Below are 21,704 nucleotides of genomic sequence, written 5' to 3'. Positions count from 1 at the left end.
TGTCCCCCCAGCATTGGAGCCGGGCTATGGGCAGTGCAGTGGTGGTGCTCCATCGGCAGCCCATGGGCATCCAAGCCTCCTTGCTTGCCCAGGGTAAACCTTACCTCTGCTCACCAGACCAGGAGATCAAAACACTGAGCATCTGTTGGCCCGGCCACCAGAAATTGCGAGCATCTCTGACAGCATCAGAAGCCTGCAGAAGATACGGGTCAGGAATGGTCCTCACTGCCTCTACAAGGAGGCACTGAGCTGCTGGCCTGGAACACAACGTTGTCCATAACCAAGCTGAACTAGGACCTGGGATCATTGCAGCTGGTACTCTGCCCTGCCAAAGGGCTCCTCCATTTCAGACACAGTGAAACCACGTCAGTTTAGGAGAGGGCATTAGGCATTTTGCATGGATTGTGAATTACTTTGGTCCCACTCAGGCCTTGCTGTATTAAGTCCTGGACTAGCTCCCAAAGTGCTCTGGAGGAGACTGAAGAAGGGATGACTGTTCCTATGAGGCCATTGATTTGCAGAATGCCAGGGCTATAGACAATCAGGGAGCTCTTTTGAAAGGTCAAGGTACGAATCTGGGGGTTTGTTGGTTTTGGGGGGTTTTGTTTGTTCTCTGCAGTATTAATCTTAAGCTTTGGCAAGATGTGTGAGAGACCAGACTTCAAAGTTGTGTTGTATTCTGGTAAAATCTTGCTTTTTTCCTCCTTTCTTTCTTCCCCTTCACTTTTGACTTTCTTTCAGAGGCTGTTCTGTCTGGAGCTAGAAATCTTTGCTATATAGCTTCCAAAAGCAGGTAGGGCCGTTAGTTTGTTAAGAACTAAAGGCAGGTTCTCATTTGGTTTCAACAGCGTCCTGCTTATGAGGTCAGCGGCATTTGGCCTGCTACATATTGGCCCTTCTCTTTACTCTGCCACTTGTAGAAGTGTTGGGATTAAGTGTTGGTATTTTAAAATGTATTACTTTTATTCCTGTTAAAATTTAAGATGCTCAGAATTGCCCAGCAGTTCCAGAAGACGTGTTGGAGAGGCAGTTGTCCCACTTCCACTTCTTGTCCCAGAGAAATTGCTGGCTGTCGAGCATATTCTGTCAAGTCCTAAGAAATGTCTAAGTCCTCTTCCTATAACTAGCAAAGCTGAAATAGCTCATGAAAATTCAGTGGAGAAAATATCGAGTGTTGTTTCGTTGCTGCTGAATGTGATATTTTTTGTTCAGCATAATGTTTTTGAATTGTACTGAGAAACTCAAATGGAAGGTGCTAAGAAAGAGCAAGAGGGGTTTATGGCTACAGAAAATTGCTAGTGAAAAAAATGCAGTAAATTTAGTGACACTCACATTTCAAGTTAAGGTCTAATCGTTTGCCAGTCTGCCAAGGTAAGAAACTGTTTAGCTGAACCAGCACAGATGATGTTCAAACGCATAAATCTATCTGCAGGGTGGTTCAGAAGCAATAGCCAGAAGAGAGATATGCTGTTGGATGAGACCAGATGTCCCTGAACTTCTGAGGATCTCAAGTGCCTGGCAGGGACTTCAGTCCCCCTGGCTGGGAAAAGAGGGGGCAGACAGGTTGAGGGGGGACTGCTGTGTTCTTGTAGGGAGGTCTTGCAGAAAATCTGCCCACTTTTATGCATGGCTTCTCTCCTTTCGTACCAAGTCCCGAAGGAAGAAGGGCCTTTGTGTGTTAACCTAAGTGCCATGAGTGTGTTGTTTGAGTTGAGGACCTGAGAAACGCACCCGGCTTTCACATGGCAGTCAAGAGAAGTCCCTTCAGGAAGCTTCCTTGCCCAGGCCAACTGGAGATTAAACTTGATGAGGTCAGCTGGTCTTGGTGAAATTATGTTGGCTTTCTAGGGCCATTGCTGGCTCAGTGGTGCTCTGAGCTGGGCCCAGGAATGCACTTGCCGGGGCAGGAGGGCTGCTGCAGGGTCTGAGGGTGAGAGCTTATGTGGGGATGAGACCCAGGGGAGGCAGCCTGGGTCTTGCTCTCCTCTCCTGGGTAATCACTGAACATTTTGCAGGAGGCTTTAATCCCAAAGATTGACCTGTTTTCTCAGTAATTACACATCCCGGAGCTGTGGCACAGTGATGCCATGGGGCTGCGGGGGCACTTGCTGGAAGCGTTGCAGATACGGCGGTGTCTGTGCTGCGGCTGGTCTGGCCTGTGGCAGCAGCTCTGCAGGTTGCAGTGACCTCCCAGCTCATCTCTCAAAGCGTAATTTCGAGCCAGTGGCAGGCTGAGGCTCCGTGCTGACCCAGAAGACGTTCACTGGCTGGGGTCTCCCCCCACAGCAGCGGCTGTGCCAGGTGCCAGGACGGTCAGCACTGCGGGGGGAGGGAGGAGAGCTGCCAGCCGGCGGGAAGGGAGCGCTTCTTGGGGATGTCACCGGTAGGAAACAAGGCCCCTGCTAAATCTGCTGGCCACACTGAAGCGATTGGAAGAGAAGAAAATATTTCTCTCTGCAGCTTGGAACAAATGAGCAATGGAAACACTCTGACCCAAAATGTAAGCCAATCAACTGGGAATATGTTATCTTCAAATTACTAATAGACTGCTGGTTTTAAACTCCCCTAAACAAACAAAGTGCTGGGTGTAGACAAGTCAAAATACATGGACTGGCTTGCTGAGTGGTGGATGTGTGAGGATAACTGCATAAAGCCGTCCTGGAGCCGTTACCTGGAAGAGAACAAAAGCCATGCTGTGTGAAGGAGCAACCAGCTTCTCTTTCAGTTGCCTCCATCCTGGGGTTCTGTAACCGCTGCCACCTCTCTGATGCGTGAACAAAGGCTGCTACTTCTCACTTTCCTCATCTTTCCTTCACTTGCAGCAACCAGCCACAGACCTGGGGTGGGGGATGGGGTGGGGACCCTTGCCCGAGAGATGGATGTGAATTGCAGGGCCTGCGAGCAGTCAGGCTGGTGCTGGGTAGCTGCTCGGCGTGGTGCTGTTCCCGTGCCACTGCGCTGCTGTGTTTCCATACGGGATTTTGGCAGCATTCAGCGCTGGCTGCTCGCCCTCCGGGTCTCAGGGGATCTCGCTCCTCTGGGCAGAAATTGAGTGCGATCCTGCTGCTGCTGCAGCCAGTGCTCGTACAGGCAGTCACCACTATGCAAGCAGTCACCCCGATGCAGGCAGCTAAGTGTGTTTTTGCTGCTGCTTTTCATGTCACTTTGCAATTGCAAACAAGGAGCCAACACAATGTGAGCGGCTGATTATTCCAGGCCTGCAACTGGATGACTACGCTCTAGCTTTTGCATGCTAACAGCAGGGCCTCGTTAGGCAGGTGTCTCTCAAAGCTTTTTTCTTTCTTTCCGCAGAGGCTGGCTTTGCTGTCACAGCTATCTCCCGCACCCCCGGGGTGACCTACAACGAGTCCTTCGACCTCCAGTGCATCATCAAGCCCCACTACCCATCATGGGTACCGGTGTCGGTGACGTGGCGTTTCCAGCCGGCAGGCAGCACCGAGTTTCATGACCTGGTCACTTTCACACGCGATGGTGGGGTGCAGTGGGGTGACAGGTACACGGGTTTCCGGACCCGCACCGCCATCGAGAAGGCTGAGTCCAGCAACAACGTGCGCCTGAGCATCAGCAGGGCAAGCGACACGGAGGCCGGCAAGTACCAGTGCGTGGCTGAGCTCTGGAGGAAGAACTACAACAGCAGCTGGACGCGGCTGGCAGACAGGACCTCCAACCTGCTGGAAATCAGGGTCCTGCGGCCGGGTGAGTGCCAAGAGCGCATGAGAGGGGCTGGGGGGTGTGTTGTGGGGACAGGGTACGTACCAGCGCTGTGGTGGTCCCTCCAGAGTGAGGACTGCTCTTGTGGCTGCAACTGACATCTCACACTTGCACATGGCTCAAGTGGAACCGCTTGGCTCTTCGGCAGTGGATATGTTGGAGTTCCCTTATTCTCCTCTGTGGAACTGGGTCCTCTCATTGCTCCTCATATGCTGTTCATCGGATTTTCTTCTGGGAAGCGAGGTGACCGAAGCTCGGTCCAGTCTCTGGGCTGTTCTTGTGAGACAGAGGTGGCTTTCAGGTTGCCACCTCCATTCATCAGAGCAGACTAACCTGGGGAAGATAGGAGAGGGAGGGTGCAAACAGGATCAAAGAAGAGAGATGTGCTCCCACCAAAGCCTGCACGTGCATGTGCACCATAGGTGAGGTGCTGCAGTTCTTGTCTAGTAACTGGCTGCATCTCTTGTTCTGCTGGAGGCATCTTCAAAAGCAGATAGTAATCAAAGGGCCTGACTTTCCTCTCCACCAGAAGTTGAGCTCTTTCCAGCTGGAGGTCACTGAGGCCATGGGTACCCACACAGAGTGTGCAACAGCTAGGCAACAGACACCTGACTTGGCAGGGAGAGTCAGAAAACCTACAAGGTGCTTATGTTCCCTGTACAGCCAGTGGAGAGAGTTAGGTGCCTTCTGTAGGCCTTGTCACTGATATTTTGGTGGTGCCTTCTATTGTCCATGAAGGGTGCAAAGATACATGGTCAGAGCAGCTCTGGGCCATCGCTGAGCTGAAGGGTTTATTGCTGTCTCGGCCTTAGGGCTGGAGCTGATGTTTGGAATGAGGCTTTTAGCACCTTCAAGACTCTTGGCTCAGGTCCTTGCAGCATGGTAGTCCTCCCTTCATGTTCCTGTGCAGGGGTCCGGACTCCTTCCTAAGGTCTGTCTTCTGGCTTGGCTTTGTGTTTTTCCCCTTAGTTTTTCATACTCTCCTCCATCTTCCCCAACCCTTAGCATATCTTCAGAAAAATCAGGGCGTGCTGTGAGGTCCAGGTGCCTCATGAGCTCTCCATCATCTTTCTTCCCTCTCTCCTTCCTTGCCCTCATCTCCAGGTTAATCTCCTCCATTTATCTTGATTATCCTGCCTTGTAATACATGTTTTATTACTCACAAGGTCAGGTTGGTGATGTTCATCATTTTAGCTTATTTCCCTAGGAAACAGTGTTCACTAGATATGGTCCCTGGAGTAATATGCTTCTTCATGACACATCTCTGTGCATGCATATGTGTGTGAGACAGAGAGAGAAAGAGAATTCCTTGATAACAGCTTCCAGAAGAGAGCCTCCGTGTCACACCTCAGGGTGTCGAGGGGCACATTTAAAGGACATTTAAACCGTGCTCTGGCAGCCAGTTCTTTACTGGAGCAGTAACCATCAAGTGATGCCTTAACAGAACAAGTTGTCTAGGTCTCCATGGTTTTTATCTCTCCCTATCTCCCGGCTGCTCAACAAACTACTGCTACACAAATCTTAGCTGTCAGTCCAATGAGCCTTGCATAATGTTTGTGGTTTTATGGCTCACAAGGGGGGATGGAAGAGAAGAGAGGCACTCCTCAGAGCGTCCCCAGCACCATGGTTGCACTCGCTCTGTGTTTTGTTTCCATGTCCCAGGCAGCCTCTGAGAGCAGATGGTTGATGTTCTCCATGAATGCAATGCTGGCAGTTGTACCAGCAACTGCTGTGGTTCCCTCTGGTTTTGCAGAGGGTCACGTCGTGTCGTTGCTGGGCCTTTGGCTGGATAATCTCCAGAGAGGATCCAGGATGATGTGGGAGGTGCCTTCCTCGGACACCACTGAATGACTATGCTAGAGCCCCCACAGTCAGACTTGTGATGATGAAGGAGGTGCTGCTTTTCAGATTAAAATCCAGCGCTTCTTCAGAAGACGTCATTCAGGACCTCTGAATGATTGAACACCTGAGAGCTCTGTCAGTCTAATTCTATGTCTTTGTAGTCACCTTAATCTGAGATAACTTCAGGCTGCTATTGGGTGTTTTAGTCCTAGTTTTCTCTTTCCCTTGCCACTAGCCATGGGTTCCTGCCTTGACCCATATGCCGGTGAGTTTGGGGTGAACTATCTCTGCTACCAATCCACTAAGGGATGCTGTAAAGAAGGCTTGTTGGGAGGTCTTTTCGCAAATTGAGCCACCGTGTGTTTCCAGATTGTAAGTTAATGTTGGGATTCTAGTTTCTTCTTAAACCCCTGCTCCCCGTTTGTTAGAGTGACCTTTCTATTTGACAGGTTCCAGGTGCAGACGTGGCAATCGATATATGTCAGCCTTTAAAGTGTGTTCAGGTGAGAAAGGTAAAATAGTGGCTGCCTGATTGCTTCATTAATCTCTTTGCTTTGTGAAATCCCACGTCCTCAAGGGACAGGGTGCTGGAGCTTCTCCTGGTGTGTTGGTTTGCTGTTTCAGTGCTCAGGCTGTCTCTCCTTGGCACTCTTGCAGTGGGTGGTGTTTGTAGTTGTCATCCGTGCTGAGTGGTAACTGCAGAGGTGGCAGTGCTGGTTTTGAATTACATGTATTAATGTGGCTGCAAAGTAATTTCACCTACAGTGTTGTGGTTTAACCCCAGTCAGCAACTAAGCATCATGCAGCTGCTCGCTCACTCCCCCACCCCCCCAGTGGGATGGGGGAGAGAATTGGGAAAAAAAAAAAAGTGAAACTTGTGGGTTGAGGTAAGAACAGTTAAATAGGACAGAAAGGAAGAAAATAATAATAATGACAACAACAATAATGAAATTATAATAATAATTATAAAAGGATTGGAATATACAAAAGAAGTGATGCAGAATGCAATTGCTTACCACTCACTGACTGATGCCCAGTCAGTTCCCAAGCAGTTCCCCCCCCCCGGCCAATTCCCCCCAGTTTATATACTAGACATGACATCACATGGTCTGGAATACCCCGCTGGCCAGTTTGGGTCAGCTGCCCTGGCTGTGTCCCCTCCCAACTTTTTGTGCCCCTCCAGTCTTCTTGCTGGCTGGGCATGAGAAGCTGAAAAATCCTTGATTTAGTATGAACACTACTTAGCAACAACTGAAAACATCAGTGTGTTATCAACATTCTTCTCATCCTAAATCCAAAACATAACACTATACCAGCTACTAGGAAGAAAATTAACTCTATCCCAGCCAAAACCAGGATATACGGCTGTCTCATGGCCAACAGGTAATGTTGAGGAAACGTCAGCAGCTTGAAACACTCCAGTCCTTTCCTACTCAAAGGAAGAAATGAGCAGTATTTGAGAAATGAAACGCATAGCTCCTGAAGGAGGGAGTGAATAAGGCAGGCAATGGCAGCGTTAACCCAGGTCTGAATACAGGGTCTGTGGGTGGGATGGCACAAGTGTGCTGCATGGCATCTGGAGCCAGATTTGACCTTTTGAGTGTGACATTCCCGGCCCCTTGGGCATGAAGCCGTTAAAAGGACTGGCAGTGTGAGGAAAAGCCCTATAAAGGGGGCTGGCTGTATGTGTGAGAGCTTCTAGAGAATTTAGATATCATGAGGGCACGGTGTTCGTCACTTGCTGGTGTGTGAACACTCACCAGCAGCAGCAGTAGGATCTGAAGCTCCCTTTCATGGCCTGCTCCTCAATGTCATGCAAGCCTGCGCACCTTGGGTTGCAGAGGGAGGGTTGTGCACAGGTAGGGGCACGCAGCCCCAGGTAGCTTGTGTGTGCTTTGCAGGGACACAGACCTGCACTGCTGTAGGATGAGTGCCGGGTTTTGACTTCTGTAGGCTGGGGCAGAAATCTGGGCTGGTGTGGGGGTCTGTCAGGCAGGATTGTGGACCAGACTGGCTAGATTGCTTGTGGCCATTTCATGTCCCTACAATGTAGTGCGCTCCTTTTTACTTCCATCTCTCAAGCTGCCTGTTGTTTCTTTGTCGCTGAGCTCACATTGCAGCAGAGAGGGAGGAACAACAAAAGTACGGCTCAGTTCATGCCAGCTGCTTCCTTGAAGCCAAAGCTGGCAGGAGACCATGCACAGGACCGCGGGCTAAGCTTGGAGCGAGCCACAAGTGCAGGGGTAGAGATTTCTTCCCAACCACATCCTTGTGTTTGGGGCTCCCCTTATGCTGCGGTATCTGGCCTGCCTCTGAAACCCCGGTTCTTTCATCCCTGAACACTGGAGCATGCCCCGAGGGCTTACCACCCCTTTCCCTTCTAGTGATGTTGCCTTGCCCTTTGCCCACTTGCACCTTTCCAGGTGAAGAAGAGCATCCTCCATGCAAGCTTTACCAGGCTGGTCTGCAAGAGGTCAGTCAGGACAGATGTGTCCTGTGCTTGGAGGGGACAGGTGTGGTGACTCCCTGGCACTTGCTGATCTCTCAGGTTTTAGGGGAGGCAGAGATGCAGGCAGTTCCTTTTGAATCCAGATGACCCTGGAAGTGTTTGGATTTGGGCTGAGCCCTCGGTGTGAGGATGCTGGCTGAGCAGTACCCCTTCGCTGCTCTCTGCCCGCTTCCTCAGACAGCACGGAGGGGTAATGGTGCCTGGGCTCTGGGTCCTGCCTGAGGGAAGAAGGTGGTAGATAGATGCATGTGGGTCAAGGGGAGACCTGAGGGCTGTGAGGCAGGCTCTGTTCCCAGCTCCTTCTTGGACCTTGCTTCTCGCTGCCAGGTTTTCGGGGATGGAGCAGCCGAGACGGGAGGTGCTGTCTGGGAGCGGCATGTGTCCGTGCAGTCTGCGGGACTCAGACAAGGGTAGCAGACAGTCTCTGGCGGCACAGTGCATGATGGGGACTGTGCAGTGATCCGGGCAGGCTAGGACATCTGGATAGGACTCTTTTGGCAAGGAGGCTTGAATAGATTTGTGCTGGTGTATTAAATTGCCATTGTCCTCGTGTCCATTACTGCACTTATCTTTCCCCTGCAGCACAAGCGATGGGGTGATTCGGCAGAGCTTTGAGAGGGCCTGGGGTCTGAGCACTGGGGAGTCTCTCTGGCAACAGAAGAACAAAAAAGCAGGGCTTTCACATAAGCAGGAGGTTGTGGCAAACCCCCTGCCCCGAGCACCCCCCTCACAGCACAGACCTGCCCATCCCGACCTGCAGGGCACCCACCTCCCCATGCCTCTGCACTCTTCCCACCCCTCTGTCTTTGCGTCCCTCGGCCAGTTCCTTCTTGACTAATCCTGGAGCAGGCACACAGGGAGAAGCTGCAATCGCCTCTATAAATCTGCTCCCTTGCTGACGGGTTTTTGACAGTAATGAACGTGGGAGGAGGGATGGGGAGGGGTGGTGGAGGATGACAACTGAGCAGACGCCAGGGATGCTGGGCTCCTTGCTGTTTTTTTACAAGCCGTGCTACAGCAGATTGATTGACCTGGGAGCCGTCAAGCAAACAAGGCAGTCAGGCTCTTCATTAGGGCATTAATTAGCTTCCACGGGCTCTCTAGGGGCTGCTTCGTAAAGTTTGGTTTATTAGGAGCTGTCAAGTTGAAACCATTGGGAGGGGGAGGGTGGAGGCTCCTCGAGCTGGCCTTGGAGAAGCTGGGGGAGGCTTGTGCCTGAACCTTACTTTGAGAGCAGGGTGAGCCAGAGCTGTGCTTCCCCTGAAGCCCTGTGCCTGGGTGAGCACAGAGCACTCTGCCACTCTCCTACTGTCCACAAGAAACCACCACTGACATCAGCCTGGCTGCGTTGGGCTAGCAGTGGCCAGAGGAACCTAAGGAGCGGAGAGCAGAGGTCCCTTACCTCTTTTTCCAAGCCCATCCCTGGCAGCCACAGAGAGACTACTCAGTATCCCGCTCGTCCTTCCCTCTGAAGACTCGGTGAGCAGCCAAGCAGGGGATGGTTGTGGTTGCGCAGGCTGGGGATGCTGGGAGGATGAGGAGGGGATGAGGCAGAGGAGAATTGGAAAAACGGGTTGCTCTATGGCATGCTTAATGCTGGGAGAAGAGGACTGATTTTCAAACAATTGCCAAGACACTTGTAGAGTATAAGGAGAGGCTTTCCATAACAAATGAAAATCAGATATTACTATTAAGTACTTTCTTCCATCTCATTTGTTAGTAAAGTCTGCATGTGAGGAATGCTGTCGTGGATGGATGTGAAAGATGCCTTTTCTACAGTGGGTGGCCAGTGGGGTACTGACCAGACTCGTGAATGGAGGCTCAAACAAGTGTTTTCAAGGGCCACAAAGTGCCTACTTAAAAACCTGATACTTTTTGCTACTGGCAGCATCCAGCAATAAAGTTAAACAAGGAAAGCTAATGAGCTGGAAACTTTCTTACAGAAGTGAAGTCTGGAAACTTAAGTTTGCTGCTTGCTTCATCCTGGAGTGGTTTTGCTCTGTAGAATAGCACTGCTTCTCTGCTTTACAGCTGCCTGCTCCATCTGGCAAGTAGTTGTACTCTTGCCCGAGTTCAAGAAGTTCTCAGGGGAGACAGGAGGCTGTTCATCAGCAGCTGCGACTGTGGCACAGAGCAGTCTCCTCTCGCCTGGATGCTCAGGAACTTGCCCCTTTCCCTTCACTGCCGGTGGGGTAAGACCTGCTGTTCTGCCTCAGAGCTACTGCTCTTTCCTATCGGCTTCCAGCACACTGAACAGACGAAATGAAGGGGTTCAGTGTTGCGTGACCCAGAGCTGTCCCCTTGCATAGACCTGCATTAGTGACCCAGCTGGAGCTCTTATTCTTTTCCAGGTAACACAGGTGAGTTTTCTTCTTCCACCTTGTACCCCTGGTGGTCTCTCACCCCTGCACATTTGCCCTGGGGAGCTCTGTCCCCACACTTGCCAGGTCCTCTGGGACAGCTTCCCCACGTAGACTTGCTGCCACCTCCTTGGCACAGTTATTTATCTGAGGCTGGCACCCCAGGGTGCTTTTTTCTCTACACTTAGCCATCACACCCTGCTCCCAACATCCTCATCCTCCCTCCATGTACTGTCACTGTCACACACACCCGAGAGCCTCCTCTTATGGCTGCCACTGTGGTGCATAACATACTCTCTAGTGTTTGGGCACGGGTTTGTAAATACAGATTTGAGGTGGGGTTTCACCCATGGGCATGTATCCATGTGAAGGATGCTCTCCCTGCCCTGCTCGAAGCAGGGCACTTCCTGACTGGCCTTGTAAATCCAGCTGTGGTTTTGCGCTCATGGGTATCGGAGAGGTGCTCCAGCACATCGCTCAGCCAGGCAAATCTGGCCCAGTGCAGGTTACACATTGGTGTGAGGTTACATTGGTGCCAGCAGAGCCGAAGCATCCAGAGCAAATGCCATCTTGATCCCACAAAAAGACTGCCACGTCAAAACGAGCCCATCAGCCTGAACAGCAGGGGAGGGAGCTTGTGCTGGATGTGCTGCAGCATTCCCAACCCCATGCTGGGGATGCTGACACTGGCCTTGCAGGGTCAGAGCTGTGATTCACCTCCCCCTGCCTTCGGTTTCCCATCTGGGATACTTGGCTCCTCTGCAGGTTTGCCCGTGAAATGTTTGTGTCAGGGCCAAGTGTGTTGAGCTGATTGCAGTCAGTTATGTTCAGGGTTTCCCTTGGGGCTTCAGCCTGGAAAATGCACCCAAGGGCATAACCTGAGAAGTTGGACTTTAAATGTATGAAGCATCTTGGATGCATTTCATGAGGGTGAAGGGGGTGGGAATGCATCCTTGCATCTAGTGGGACCGTAACCTGGCTCAGCCTGCTCTGTGTGTGCCCATTCATCTTACTGTGGGCAGTCTTACTTTTCAGCCCCCTGACAAGACTGACAATGTCAGGAGACCTGGGCTGTATTCAGAGTATGCTGCTCCGTTCAAATTAACTCTCTTCACGGTTACTTTTTGAGGAGCAGTTTTTTTCATTTCAATTTCAAAGCACTCTCTGCTTCTCTCCTTGATACCTCCTGAGCAGTTTTCCACTCCCATTTGCAGCACGCATATACAGAACCACGGTGTCAACCTGTTTGCAGTCTGTGCACATGCAACTTCCTTGATGTTGTCTTGAACGTCTTCTCTCCACACACTTTAGCTTCTCATCGATTCCCTGTTTGCTCTCCTTGGACTAAAATACTCTACAGTGAACAGTACTTAGACATTGTCCAGCTCTAAAGCTTTGTGTATCCCTCATGTCCTTGAAGACTTCAAAAGCAGAGTCAGCAGGGGCAGCCCTTGGGGGAGAGGGAGCACTGGTGATAAGCGGGTTTCCAGCCAGGTGTTGACCACCATTCTCCTTCCCCAGTCCATGCATGGAGCCCCAGCCCCTTAGCTACCCCACTGGTCTCCACAAGGTGAATGGCCTCGGGGCCAGCAGGCTCAGTGCTGCAGCACTGATTTTTCTCTTGCTGCGCTCTCAGCCCTCCAGTCAGAGCGGTACCCAGCCCAGGTGTCTCTCCCAGCATGCCCAAGCAGCAGCTTAGGCTGTCCATCCTTGTGCATGGGACCTATACCATTTTTCTAGCTTCTGTATTGCGTGGGATGCTTCTCCTGGCTTGAGAAACTATGTATTCTCCATCTGTCCTTTGCACAGCCAGACCGTGTCCTGTTTTGAGAAGAACAGTACTGAACAGCCAGGCAGAGAGACGGCCCAGCCCCAGTTACAGTAGATCCCCTGCCTCTTGCCTTCATGAGCATTGGTTCGACTGATCGTCTGGGGGTGTTCTCCGCTGGTGGGACACAGCTGGCTGGACACAATGGCTTTGCTCTTCAATGCGACGGTGACCTGCATAGCCAAGAGGTGTAGCAATGCCCATGTAAAGGAAGCAACTTCAGTAAAATAAACCCAGCTATTTCTTCCCATGGTGATTTTACCTTGTAAGATTAATACCTCTGTGTCAGCAGAATAAACAAGGACAATTTTTATCTGAACGCTTTTCTAGAACTTTGGTTCATAAGGGGCTTTTGGGGTTTCTACCTGTTCTGATATTGGTCAAAGAATAAATTCCTGCCATCTACTTCCTTACAGCAAAATGGCAGGCTCTAGACATGCTGAACCTATGGCTCAGGGTCTTCTAACATGTGCACGTAAAAGTCAGCTCCCAGGGCTGTCTTACTCGCTTAAATAGGCATTTGGGATGCTGTTAAAGAAAATTCCTAGAGTTTTCCCTGTCCCATATAACAGAGAAGCAGGGAGTGCAGATAATGTTAGAGCTGTAGCCCATCCTGCTGTAATACTTCCTTGGTCCCTAAGAAGTTCAAAAAGACAATTTCTTAAGAAACGACAGATGGCTCATTTCACTTGGTTGTTCTTCTACACAGTAGTTGAACTTGCCAGTTAATTTATGGAGGCATCATCATGAGCATTTAGGGTACAGGTGGAGCTGATATAGCACTTGGTTGTACAGAAGGAGGTGATCCTCATCCCTGACACGTGCTGCTGGCTGCATGCTCCTGTCCCATTCCTTGTGCCAGCATCGATCCCGCTGTGTGCCAGCTCAGTTTACTAAACCTGCAGAAAATTAGCCCAGTGGAAAGGAATAGTTAAAGGTGAGTGGAGTGAGATAGCTCTTGGATGGATTCAGTTAGGTCACTCTCAGGGGACTTTTATCTTTGCATGGAGGGCAGCACTGACTAACTGGGGCTGGCAGGGCTGGTGTGGGCAGCATCCAAAAGAACTCATGATCCTGCAAGAGGTCTGTCTGGAGAGCTTGCTCTCTGGATGGCAAGAAAATAGCATTTCATACCACCCTCAGCGTCTCATCTCTCTCTGTGTAGCAGCCAGCTTTTCAGCGGTAGCCGCTGAAAATGCTCAAGTCAAATACAGTGCATGCAAAAATCAGCCATGCACTATAAGGTGCAGCTGTACTCTTGGCGTGCACCTACACAAACTCCTCATGTATTTTTCTGACACCCTGTTAGGAAATTCGGCCGTTAATGGCCAGCCTCCAGAACAGCATGGGAGTTTGTGTGTGGTGCTGCTGTATGTGTTATGACTTGCTCTTCGGGTACATTTAATTACTTTTTTTTCCTAATTGACAGAGCACTCCTTTGCTTGAAATCTTTCTGACAAGGAGTTGATTAAATATCTCAGTATGTTACTTTTTTCTTTCTTTCTTTATCCTCTGTGGCTGTAGCTTGGTACTGAATTTGTCTTCCAGTGATCCTATCTCCATATTTTAATTTACAAGTGATCAGTGAGCCGTATATTGTTTTCTGACAGCAGGCACAACTCATACTGGAAATCTTTTATTTCTCCCTCCCCTCCTCTCTCTCCTGCAGAACTTTTACATTCATTTCAGGGTTTGGTAGGAAGGTTTCTAGTTTTAGGTTTGTGGGTCATTTTGCTTTGGGGTATATTTGTTTCTTGCTGTCCTTCAGAGCAACATGGTTTCTGTTTCTTGGGGAAGCTCTTGCTTTTTCCAGGCCAGCGGCATGTCCCAGCCAGTGGTCTCTGGCTTATCCATGGCTAGACCTGGAGGCTGTGGACTTCCCAGCTTTCTCCATCCCTGCAGCTACACACACAGCCTTTTCTGTATATGCTCACAGATGTATGGCTTCTGGGCTTTAAAGAGACTTTCTGGGTCACATATGCATGCTTCCCTGAGGCCCTGCTTTGTAACCTGCTAGTTTGTTAGCTGCTCCGCAGACTCCAGCGTGGCACGGCTGGTAATCTCAGGCTGTCCCTTAGCTGAGCAGATGTCCTTGTCACAGCCTGCAGTCTTTGTGCCACAGCATGAGGCATGCAGCAATGGTCTTGACCCGCTACCTATGTGCTTGGTAAGTCAGCAGTCTGACTGTGTGGCTTTTGAGGGGGGGGGGCATCAGGCTGCTTGTCAGTAGATTTGGCTGGTGCAGTGCTCACCTATGGGGCTGAAGCTGGTGGGGGTACAGCAGGGCAGGCAGGTCCACCGCAGAGTTTGAGGAGAGATGCTTTGCCACGGCCACAGCACCCTGTAGTAGCATTTTGAGTGCATCAAGCTGCGCTTCCCCAAGCTGCAGTAGTAGAGTGTGCTTCAGGGCACATGCCTGTGCTTGGGGCTGAATTTTGGGCTGGGGCTGTTGGAATGGGTGATGGTCAGCATGGATGTGCACAGCTATTTAAGTACCCAGCTCGTCTTGCTGCAGCAGCAGGCTGTGAGGCGAGGGAACACCTGCTGGGCTGTGGACTTTACAGCAACTTGCTGAACATACTGAAATGTGGGTCACTTGGTGGTTTATTCCTGGCCTCTTTCTGTCCCTGAGAGGAGGTGGGTCACACCCAGCTCCTAGGTTTGCTCCTGGGGCTGGGAGCACCCCCCAGTCCATGCTGCAGGAAGCACTATTTGCAGCGTTCATACAAGGAACGGTAAATTTGGGGAGAAGTGTCGTGTAGCTGATTCTTAGCAAAAGTACTTGCAGGCAGAGTCAAGCCTCTCAAACCCCAGGGGATTGGGGGTAGCATTTAGATGGCACCCAGGGTGATACCAGGGGACATGGCCTGGGTGGGTGAAGGCTTGCCTGCTCCTTCCCGCTCCACGCAGGGCTTCTGCCCTGGCACAGCCCTCTGTGGAAGGGCTGTCATGCCATCTCTCCAGGGGAGTCAGGCAGGAGAGAGCAGAGTCGGATTAACAGCCTGTCTGATTGCAAGCAGACAGTACTGACCCTGCAAGGGGGGAGGGGGGAAAAAAAACGTGACCCACATCTATCTAGACTGGCAGTTATTCGGTTTGGTGACTTGTCCAGGCACCTGTCTTCTCTATACCAGAAAGTAGGAGCATGCAAAAATGAGGATTTAGCTTTACAAAATTAGTAGGCTAGAGAGGTTGCAGGAAGACCTGCAAAGATGGGAGAGCTCCAGCCGTAGATCTTTATCGCTGCCGCAGACAGACATACATTCTGCTTTTGTTTGCATGTCCAACCCAGAGCAGCCCACCTGCAACCAGGACCTGAGCAGTTTGGGGACCATAGAAACTTTCGGCATCGCTCTGAAACGAGCGCTGCTGAAGGTCAGGATGGCAGGTTGGTGTTCAAAGTCGAAGCCTCTGGTCTTTTGTCTGCCTGCTTGGGAGAGGGCAGCAGCTGATCCTTCCTCAGGAAACAGTTAACGTTGTCTCTCCTTCCCATGACTGCTCCCCCAGTAATTCAATCATGTCAGCCTGTTTGCAGGCAATAATTCATTGTTATAGGAACACTACAGTAAAGTGACAAGTTAATAATGGCAGTAATAATGGCAGGCAAAGTCTAATGCTATTTCCCTTTCTCCTGCTCCTGTTGCACCAGCAGCCTCCTATGTTGGCTAATGCAATTTGCAACCTCGCTAATCCAGTTTCAGGAGGACTTGTGTTCTGTTAGAATAGCAGGAGTCGGGAGCTGTGCTGCCATGTTCCTGCCATCTCCAGGGAGGCTGCCCTGGTGCTGGAAGTCTTTGTCTCTACTTTGCTGTGATTTCTATGCCATGGTTAAGCCCAATGAGCAAGGTCCTCCTAGGAGCGTCTCATCTTCTTCCCTCTGTGAATGCTTTTCCTCTGATGCCTCTTCTCTGAAAGGGCTCACCCATCTTTCCCTTTTGAACTGTTGGTTTGCTTTCAGCTAACCTGGTAAACATGAGTCACCCACCCCTCGCCATGCTGAGTCAGAAGGCTGGCATGTACTTGCTTGACTCCCTAGTTCCCCATGGTCATGAACGCTGGTGTCCTTGTAACGTGTGTGGAGCTGGTGGAGGCTCTTCAGCCCTGCTTTGTGGAAGGGAGAGAGGCTGGCAGAGGGCTGAGTGTTAGTGCATGTCTAAACCAGTGGCCAGGCAGTGACCTGCGCACAGGTCTTTTGAATCCCAAGTGAACATCCCCTGGGAGGAATTTGGGCACTGAGTGCTTTTCGGGCCCTAGTGAGGGAAACAATGAGGCACCTCTGGGTTGTGACCACAGGCTGAGGCACTGGCTGAGTTTATGCCAAAAGCCTGGCCAGTGCCCTTCAGGATTGTATGCTGAGGGTGCTGGGGAGAGATGGATTCCTCATAGGAAGAGTCACCTTGGGGCTGTGCTCCTGGAAATGAGTCTCTCCTGACTGGCCTGCTAAATCCCATGTCTGGTGTTAAACTGGGGATGGGTTCGGGTTGAGTTGGCCTCATTTCTGCTCCCCACCACCACACACACACCTCAGCACAGTGAAATCCCAATGGAGGCTTTTAAAAGTAGGACATTCCTCAGGAAAACTTTTTGCAACACTTCATCAGTTCTCTCCAGGCAAGAGTGTCTTCTGGAGGAGCTCTCTCCAGAGGGCAGCAGCCTCCGAAATGGGACACTGTCTCCCTGCTACGGTGACAGGGCACCCCGGGGGCTCTGTGGGCTGGTGGTGGCTGTCCTCCTGCCCACTCCTTCTGCACCACGGCCACTGGCTCCTGCGGAGCTGGCTTCTTCCCCAGCCAGCGGCCCCCTCCCCCTTTGCTGCAGAGCAGCATGCTGGGCTTTTGTATGGGGCTTTTTTAGGGGGAGGGTATCTTCCGCTGCAATTAAACATCGCCATTCCCAGGACTCAGTAATAGTGGCTCCCAGGTGGGAAGTAAACTCCTGCTGTTGTATTTTCTTGCTGCCTAGAAGGGAAGATGATGTAAGGAGTCTGAGACAGAGCATCTTTTTATCACATAATTTTTAGGTACAGATTGCGAAGTGCTTCAGTAAAGGTAAGTGTTGTAACCCCTGCTTGATGATTAGGAAACAGAGGGGAGGGAGCCAAGTGGATTCACCATAGCAGTGAGTCAGCAAAAAAGCTGTGAATCACCTCACTGCCTCTGTCCTCCTCCTCTGATGACTGCTTTCCCTTCCCCCAAATATTTGTATAACTGTGCTTACCACATGCCAAGCTTGAGGAGACTGATTGCCTGCTTGATGGTGTGTAGGAAAACCCTACCACATATATCAGCTTGTAGAGCACCTAGCTCTGTCATAGCCTGCTGTGGTTGTAAGGTGTGTCCGACCTGGCCCCCCAGCCCAGAGCTGCAAGCTTTGAGGACCAGAGGCTGGTTCCGAGACAATGCATGTCCCTACAAATGAGTGGGGACATTTTCCTCGGCCTGGGAAGTAGTGCAAAGGTACTGTGATGCTGGAGGATGGTCTGTGAAGTGAGGTGTCTAGTAAGTGTATCGGCTGTGGACACCGAGTGTCTTTGCCAGCCTCTCCACCTGAACAGGCATGTAAAGTCCCCTGTGTCCTGGCCAGGCTCCAGCCTGAGTCATCACCCATTTAACCTCCTGAAGCTCCTCCAGCCGAACCATCGGGATACCCTCAGCGGTGCGGGAGTGCATGTCACTGTGCCATCGGAGAGCTGATGTCTTCTGCCCTGGCACTGCCTGCAGGGCCCCTGCCCGAGCACCACTGCAGAGTTCAATGCCTGCACATGTTCTTCACACAGGTTGCATGGCTTCAGAGGGGCTGGGAGACCAGACTGGCTTAAAAAAAAAAATGAGGGTTGTAACCATGACTTGTTGCCAGTGTAAATTGAAAGCTTTAATAGCGTACGTAAGGCCAATTACAGTACATCAAGGTATGATATCCTCTTTACTGGCACCCTCCAGGGAGCCGGGAGACATTGTGGCAACAGGATTATGGTTTGCAGATGATATGCACGATAACTTCACCTAGACACATGCACCTGCTTCCATCACTAAGCAGATGTTCAGGAGGCTGTTAAGAGAACATCAGCCTCTTGACAGCGCAGCAGAAAATGCCATGTAACCGTGCCTGCTCACATCGCTGCGCCCACCACCTTCGCTGCTTGACAGAGGGCTGGAGCAGCCCTGCCCTGGCACACCAAAACCCCAAGCCCTAGGGCAGACCGGATCACCTCAGCATTTGAAGGCCGAGCCCTCTCCTGGCTCTCTGCCCAGGCAAATCCCCGAGCCGAGAAAGGGAGTTTCCCCCCTGTCAGGAGGGCGAGGTTTGGCTGGCTCAGTGCCTGGGGTGTCAGTCTTCTTGCAATCTCATTCATGCGCCAGCAGCTACAATCATTTCCATGTCATGGCAGGCATCTTTAAACATGACCTGGCAAGCTGCATGGGACGTAGAGAGACCCACTTTGCGCTGGAGTCAACTTACCACCAGGGTGGAAGGAGATGGACTCCCTGGTGTTCTATTGTACCATCACCCTGGACCGCTAACTTCAGGATTATTTTTTTTTTCCCCTTTTTAAATCATTTTCCCAAATGCAAAATGAGCTTTTCGCATATCTGTGAATGGTGGCTGATGGTCATCCCTGTGGGAGAGCAGAAGCATGAGCCACCCCGCAAAGCTTCCCATGTCTTAACCAGACTGCAGGCAGAGGATCTCTCCTCTACATGAGCAAGCGAACCAGCCTGCAGCCTGAAGGTGAAGCTGCCCCAAGGTAACCTGTGTGCCACAGTGTTTCCAACTCAGCAGTTTTAAGCCTTTGGTCTGTAAAAGCCATGAATTATTCCTATAGGATCTGCAGAAGGTAATGAAGGAGAGGTAGGTGCACATTTACTATGCAGGAGCCAGCGCCTGGATGGGGAAGCATTTGGTGTTCACAGATTGGAAAAGACTGAGAATTTCCTCTTTAATTCTCTGGGAAGGAAACAAAACCTGCACTTGCATCTTCTGTGGTGTGCCTCCGTTAGGAAAATAAGTCATGTTAGATGAGAAGTGCATTGGCAGAGGTGTCATTACGTATCACTGATACCTCTAATCTAGACGAAACTTCACACATGGTGTTACGAACCTGTGCAAGTGCATGCAGTCTAGCAAAGGGAAGACCTGTAATTCCCTGCCAGGGCCTGCTGCTCTGACTGGTAGCAGCAGTAGACATGATCATCTCATCAAGATTTGGGGGACTCTGTGCATGCGTGCGCAAGTTCCTGAATGCTGGCTGCAGTGGCTGCCAAGGAGGGCTTGGAGGGCTGGGGTGCGTGCGTGAAATTTAAAAACTCATTTTTGCCAGAGTTAGTAAGATTTCTTGCCCATCACCCTCACCCCCACAAAAGAAGAAGTCTTCCCAAGTGTTGAATGGGAGCAGGGAGAGCTGCACAGAGGCCATCCCAGAGCCAGCATGATCTCAGGGGTCGTGCTGTTTGTACATAGTGAGAATTGCCGTGATTATGGTCTGGGAACAGGCCCTCGCTGCTTCAGTGAAATAAATCTGTTAGCCCAAACATGAGACTTAAAACTACTCCGTGCCCATCCTCCTCATTTTTATCTCCTGGAGGTGCCACGGTGTGGGAAGAGCACTGGGAGGGATGCTTGCGTCTCAGCAGCTCTGATCTGTGTGTACCCTGGCTTTGTCTCTATGTATGTGTTGATATTGAGCAACCCCACCACATGCAGCATGTGTATATACTGCATTTTAATAGATATAGGGCTACTGACTTAACATACACACGGTTGCTATAGTAACAGAGGTTTCCTTAGTAACGGTTGCAGAAAATAATCCAGTACCAATTAAAAATAAACTGTTTGGAAAGGGGGTTGGGGGAGAAAGGAAACTGCTGAGAATCACCTTCCCTTTTATTGGTTCATCTCCCAGGGACTTGGAAGATTGATTAATGCTTGAAATAACCTTTCTTAACCAAGAGTGAGCCAAAAAGGTGAGACAGGTGTGGGTGCGGTGGCTAAGGCTGCTGTCCTGAAGCAAAACAAAGGGGAAGGAGTGTGTCTGAAGTATGGCAGAAATACAACAGGGTGATGCTAAATCTCTCCATTAGGTTGAAGTCCCTAGGGAAGAAAAATAAGGGACTGTTTCCCTCCTTCCTTCCCTTCACTGTCTGCGGGGTAACACAGCCATCGAGTCTTTATTAGCATACTGATTAAAGCCACAGGCAATCCAGGCTCCAGGGGAACATCTAATGCGTTACCAAGATGCCCATCTCAGATGCTGTGTTAGAGCAGAAAGCGTCGCTGTGGTGGGAGTTCCCCCCTCCCATGTGATGTTGTTTGCCTGTGCCCATCCTCTCCCTTGGTTCTGTTGCTCATTGCCTGTGCCAACAGGCAGCCGAGACCCTTGGGCCCAAGGGAAGCTGGAAGCAAAGCAGGATGCAAAGCGAGGATCTCGTGCCTCGGTGAGAGAGAGGAGACGACGTTGCTTCCTCGCAAACGCAGGGTGCGTGGGATGTGTTTCCAGGGTACGGATGGGCAGAGTCCCCTGGCAGACTTCAGTTGTTCATGCCTGTGGTGCCGCGCTTCTGTCATCCCACTCGTGCCCGGGGTGCTCACTAGGTTTTGCTAAGAGATTTGCCGGCTGTCAGCAGAATCCTTTCACCTGGTGGCAAGACAGCATGCCCCCTTTCAGAGGGAAGCTGCCACGCAAGGAGAGGTGAAGGAGGGGAGGCGGTGGCAGAGCCACTGGGAGGAGTGGTGTGCCTGGCCAGGAGCTGCTCCTCTCCTCGGGTCTGTAGCCAGGAGGGCTCCAGGGCACGCCAAGCACAAGTGTCACAGGAGGGCACTTCGTGTCCTCCCCTGCGGACGGTAATGCCCTGGGTCAAGACTTGGGCAACAGGCACAGCGTGAGCACATACAGGGGAGGCTTTATCTCCTGCTCCTGCAGGGGAAGAGGAATTGGAAACCAGTGTGTCTCTCTCTCTGCAGGGACAAGAGCTAATGACACTGCCTGCCGTGTCATCCTTGACGCTGTGCGACCACTTAGCTGCCCACATGGGAGCTGCAGTTGCACTTGGGAAGTCGAGGGAGGTGATGTGCCTGTGGCTTGTCCCAGACTCTGCGGTCCATGGTGGACCTGGAGCCAGATCTCCTGGATGCTGGAGCAGAGTTTGCTCCCTGCTGATCCTTTCCAGTCTGGTGCTCTTTCTTCTTTTCCAGTTGTGCCTGCGTTTGCTCCCCTAGCTATTGCGTGTCTGTGGGTTACGTGTCACTGAGATGGCTGGCATGTGACAGCAGTAGAGTCTTGTTTAATTCACTCTTCTGGAAATGGTTTTCTCTGGAACGGGTCAACAGCTCATTGCCCTGAGGTACAAGTGGTATGATTTCACTATGAAAAACCCCACTGAGTTTGGGTGTAGTCTTCTTGCTAGGTTTGGTGCCTCAGACCATGGTAAACTAAGAA

General features: G+C 51.1%; 1 protein-coding gene across 4 annotated transcripts in view; it reads left to right on the top strand.

Moving 5' to 3' along the window:
- The window catches only part of IGSF3 (immunoglobulin superfamily member 3), a 100,747-nt gene that overhangs the window by 67,109 nt on the left and 11,934 nt on the right, over positions 1-21,704 (top strand). For all 4 annotated transcript variants that reach the window (XM_069785427.1, XM_069785426.1, XM_069785425.1 and 1 more), the window contains one exon: positions 3,313-3,717. In XM_069785427.1, coding sequence (XP_069641528.1) covers positions 3,313-3,717 — 405 coding nt within the window. The remainder of the gene's footprint in view (positions 1-3,312; positions 3,718-21,704) is intronic.

The sequence above is a fragment of the Haliaeetus albicilla genome, chromosome 6, assembly GCF_947461875.1.
Source record: "Haliaeetus albicilla chromosome 6, bHalAlb1.1, whole genome shotgun sequence".
NCBI lineage: Eukaryota > Metazoa > Chordata > Aves > Accipitriformes > Accipitridae > Haliaeetus > Haliaeetus albicilla.
This window is presented reverse-complemented; position numbering and strand designations above follow the sequence as displayed.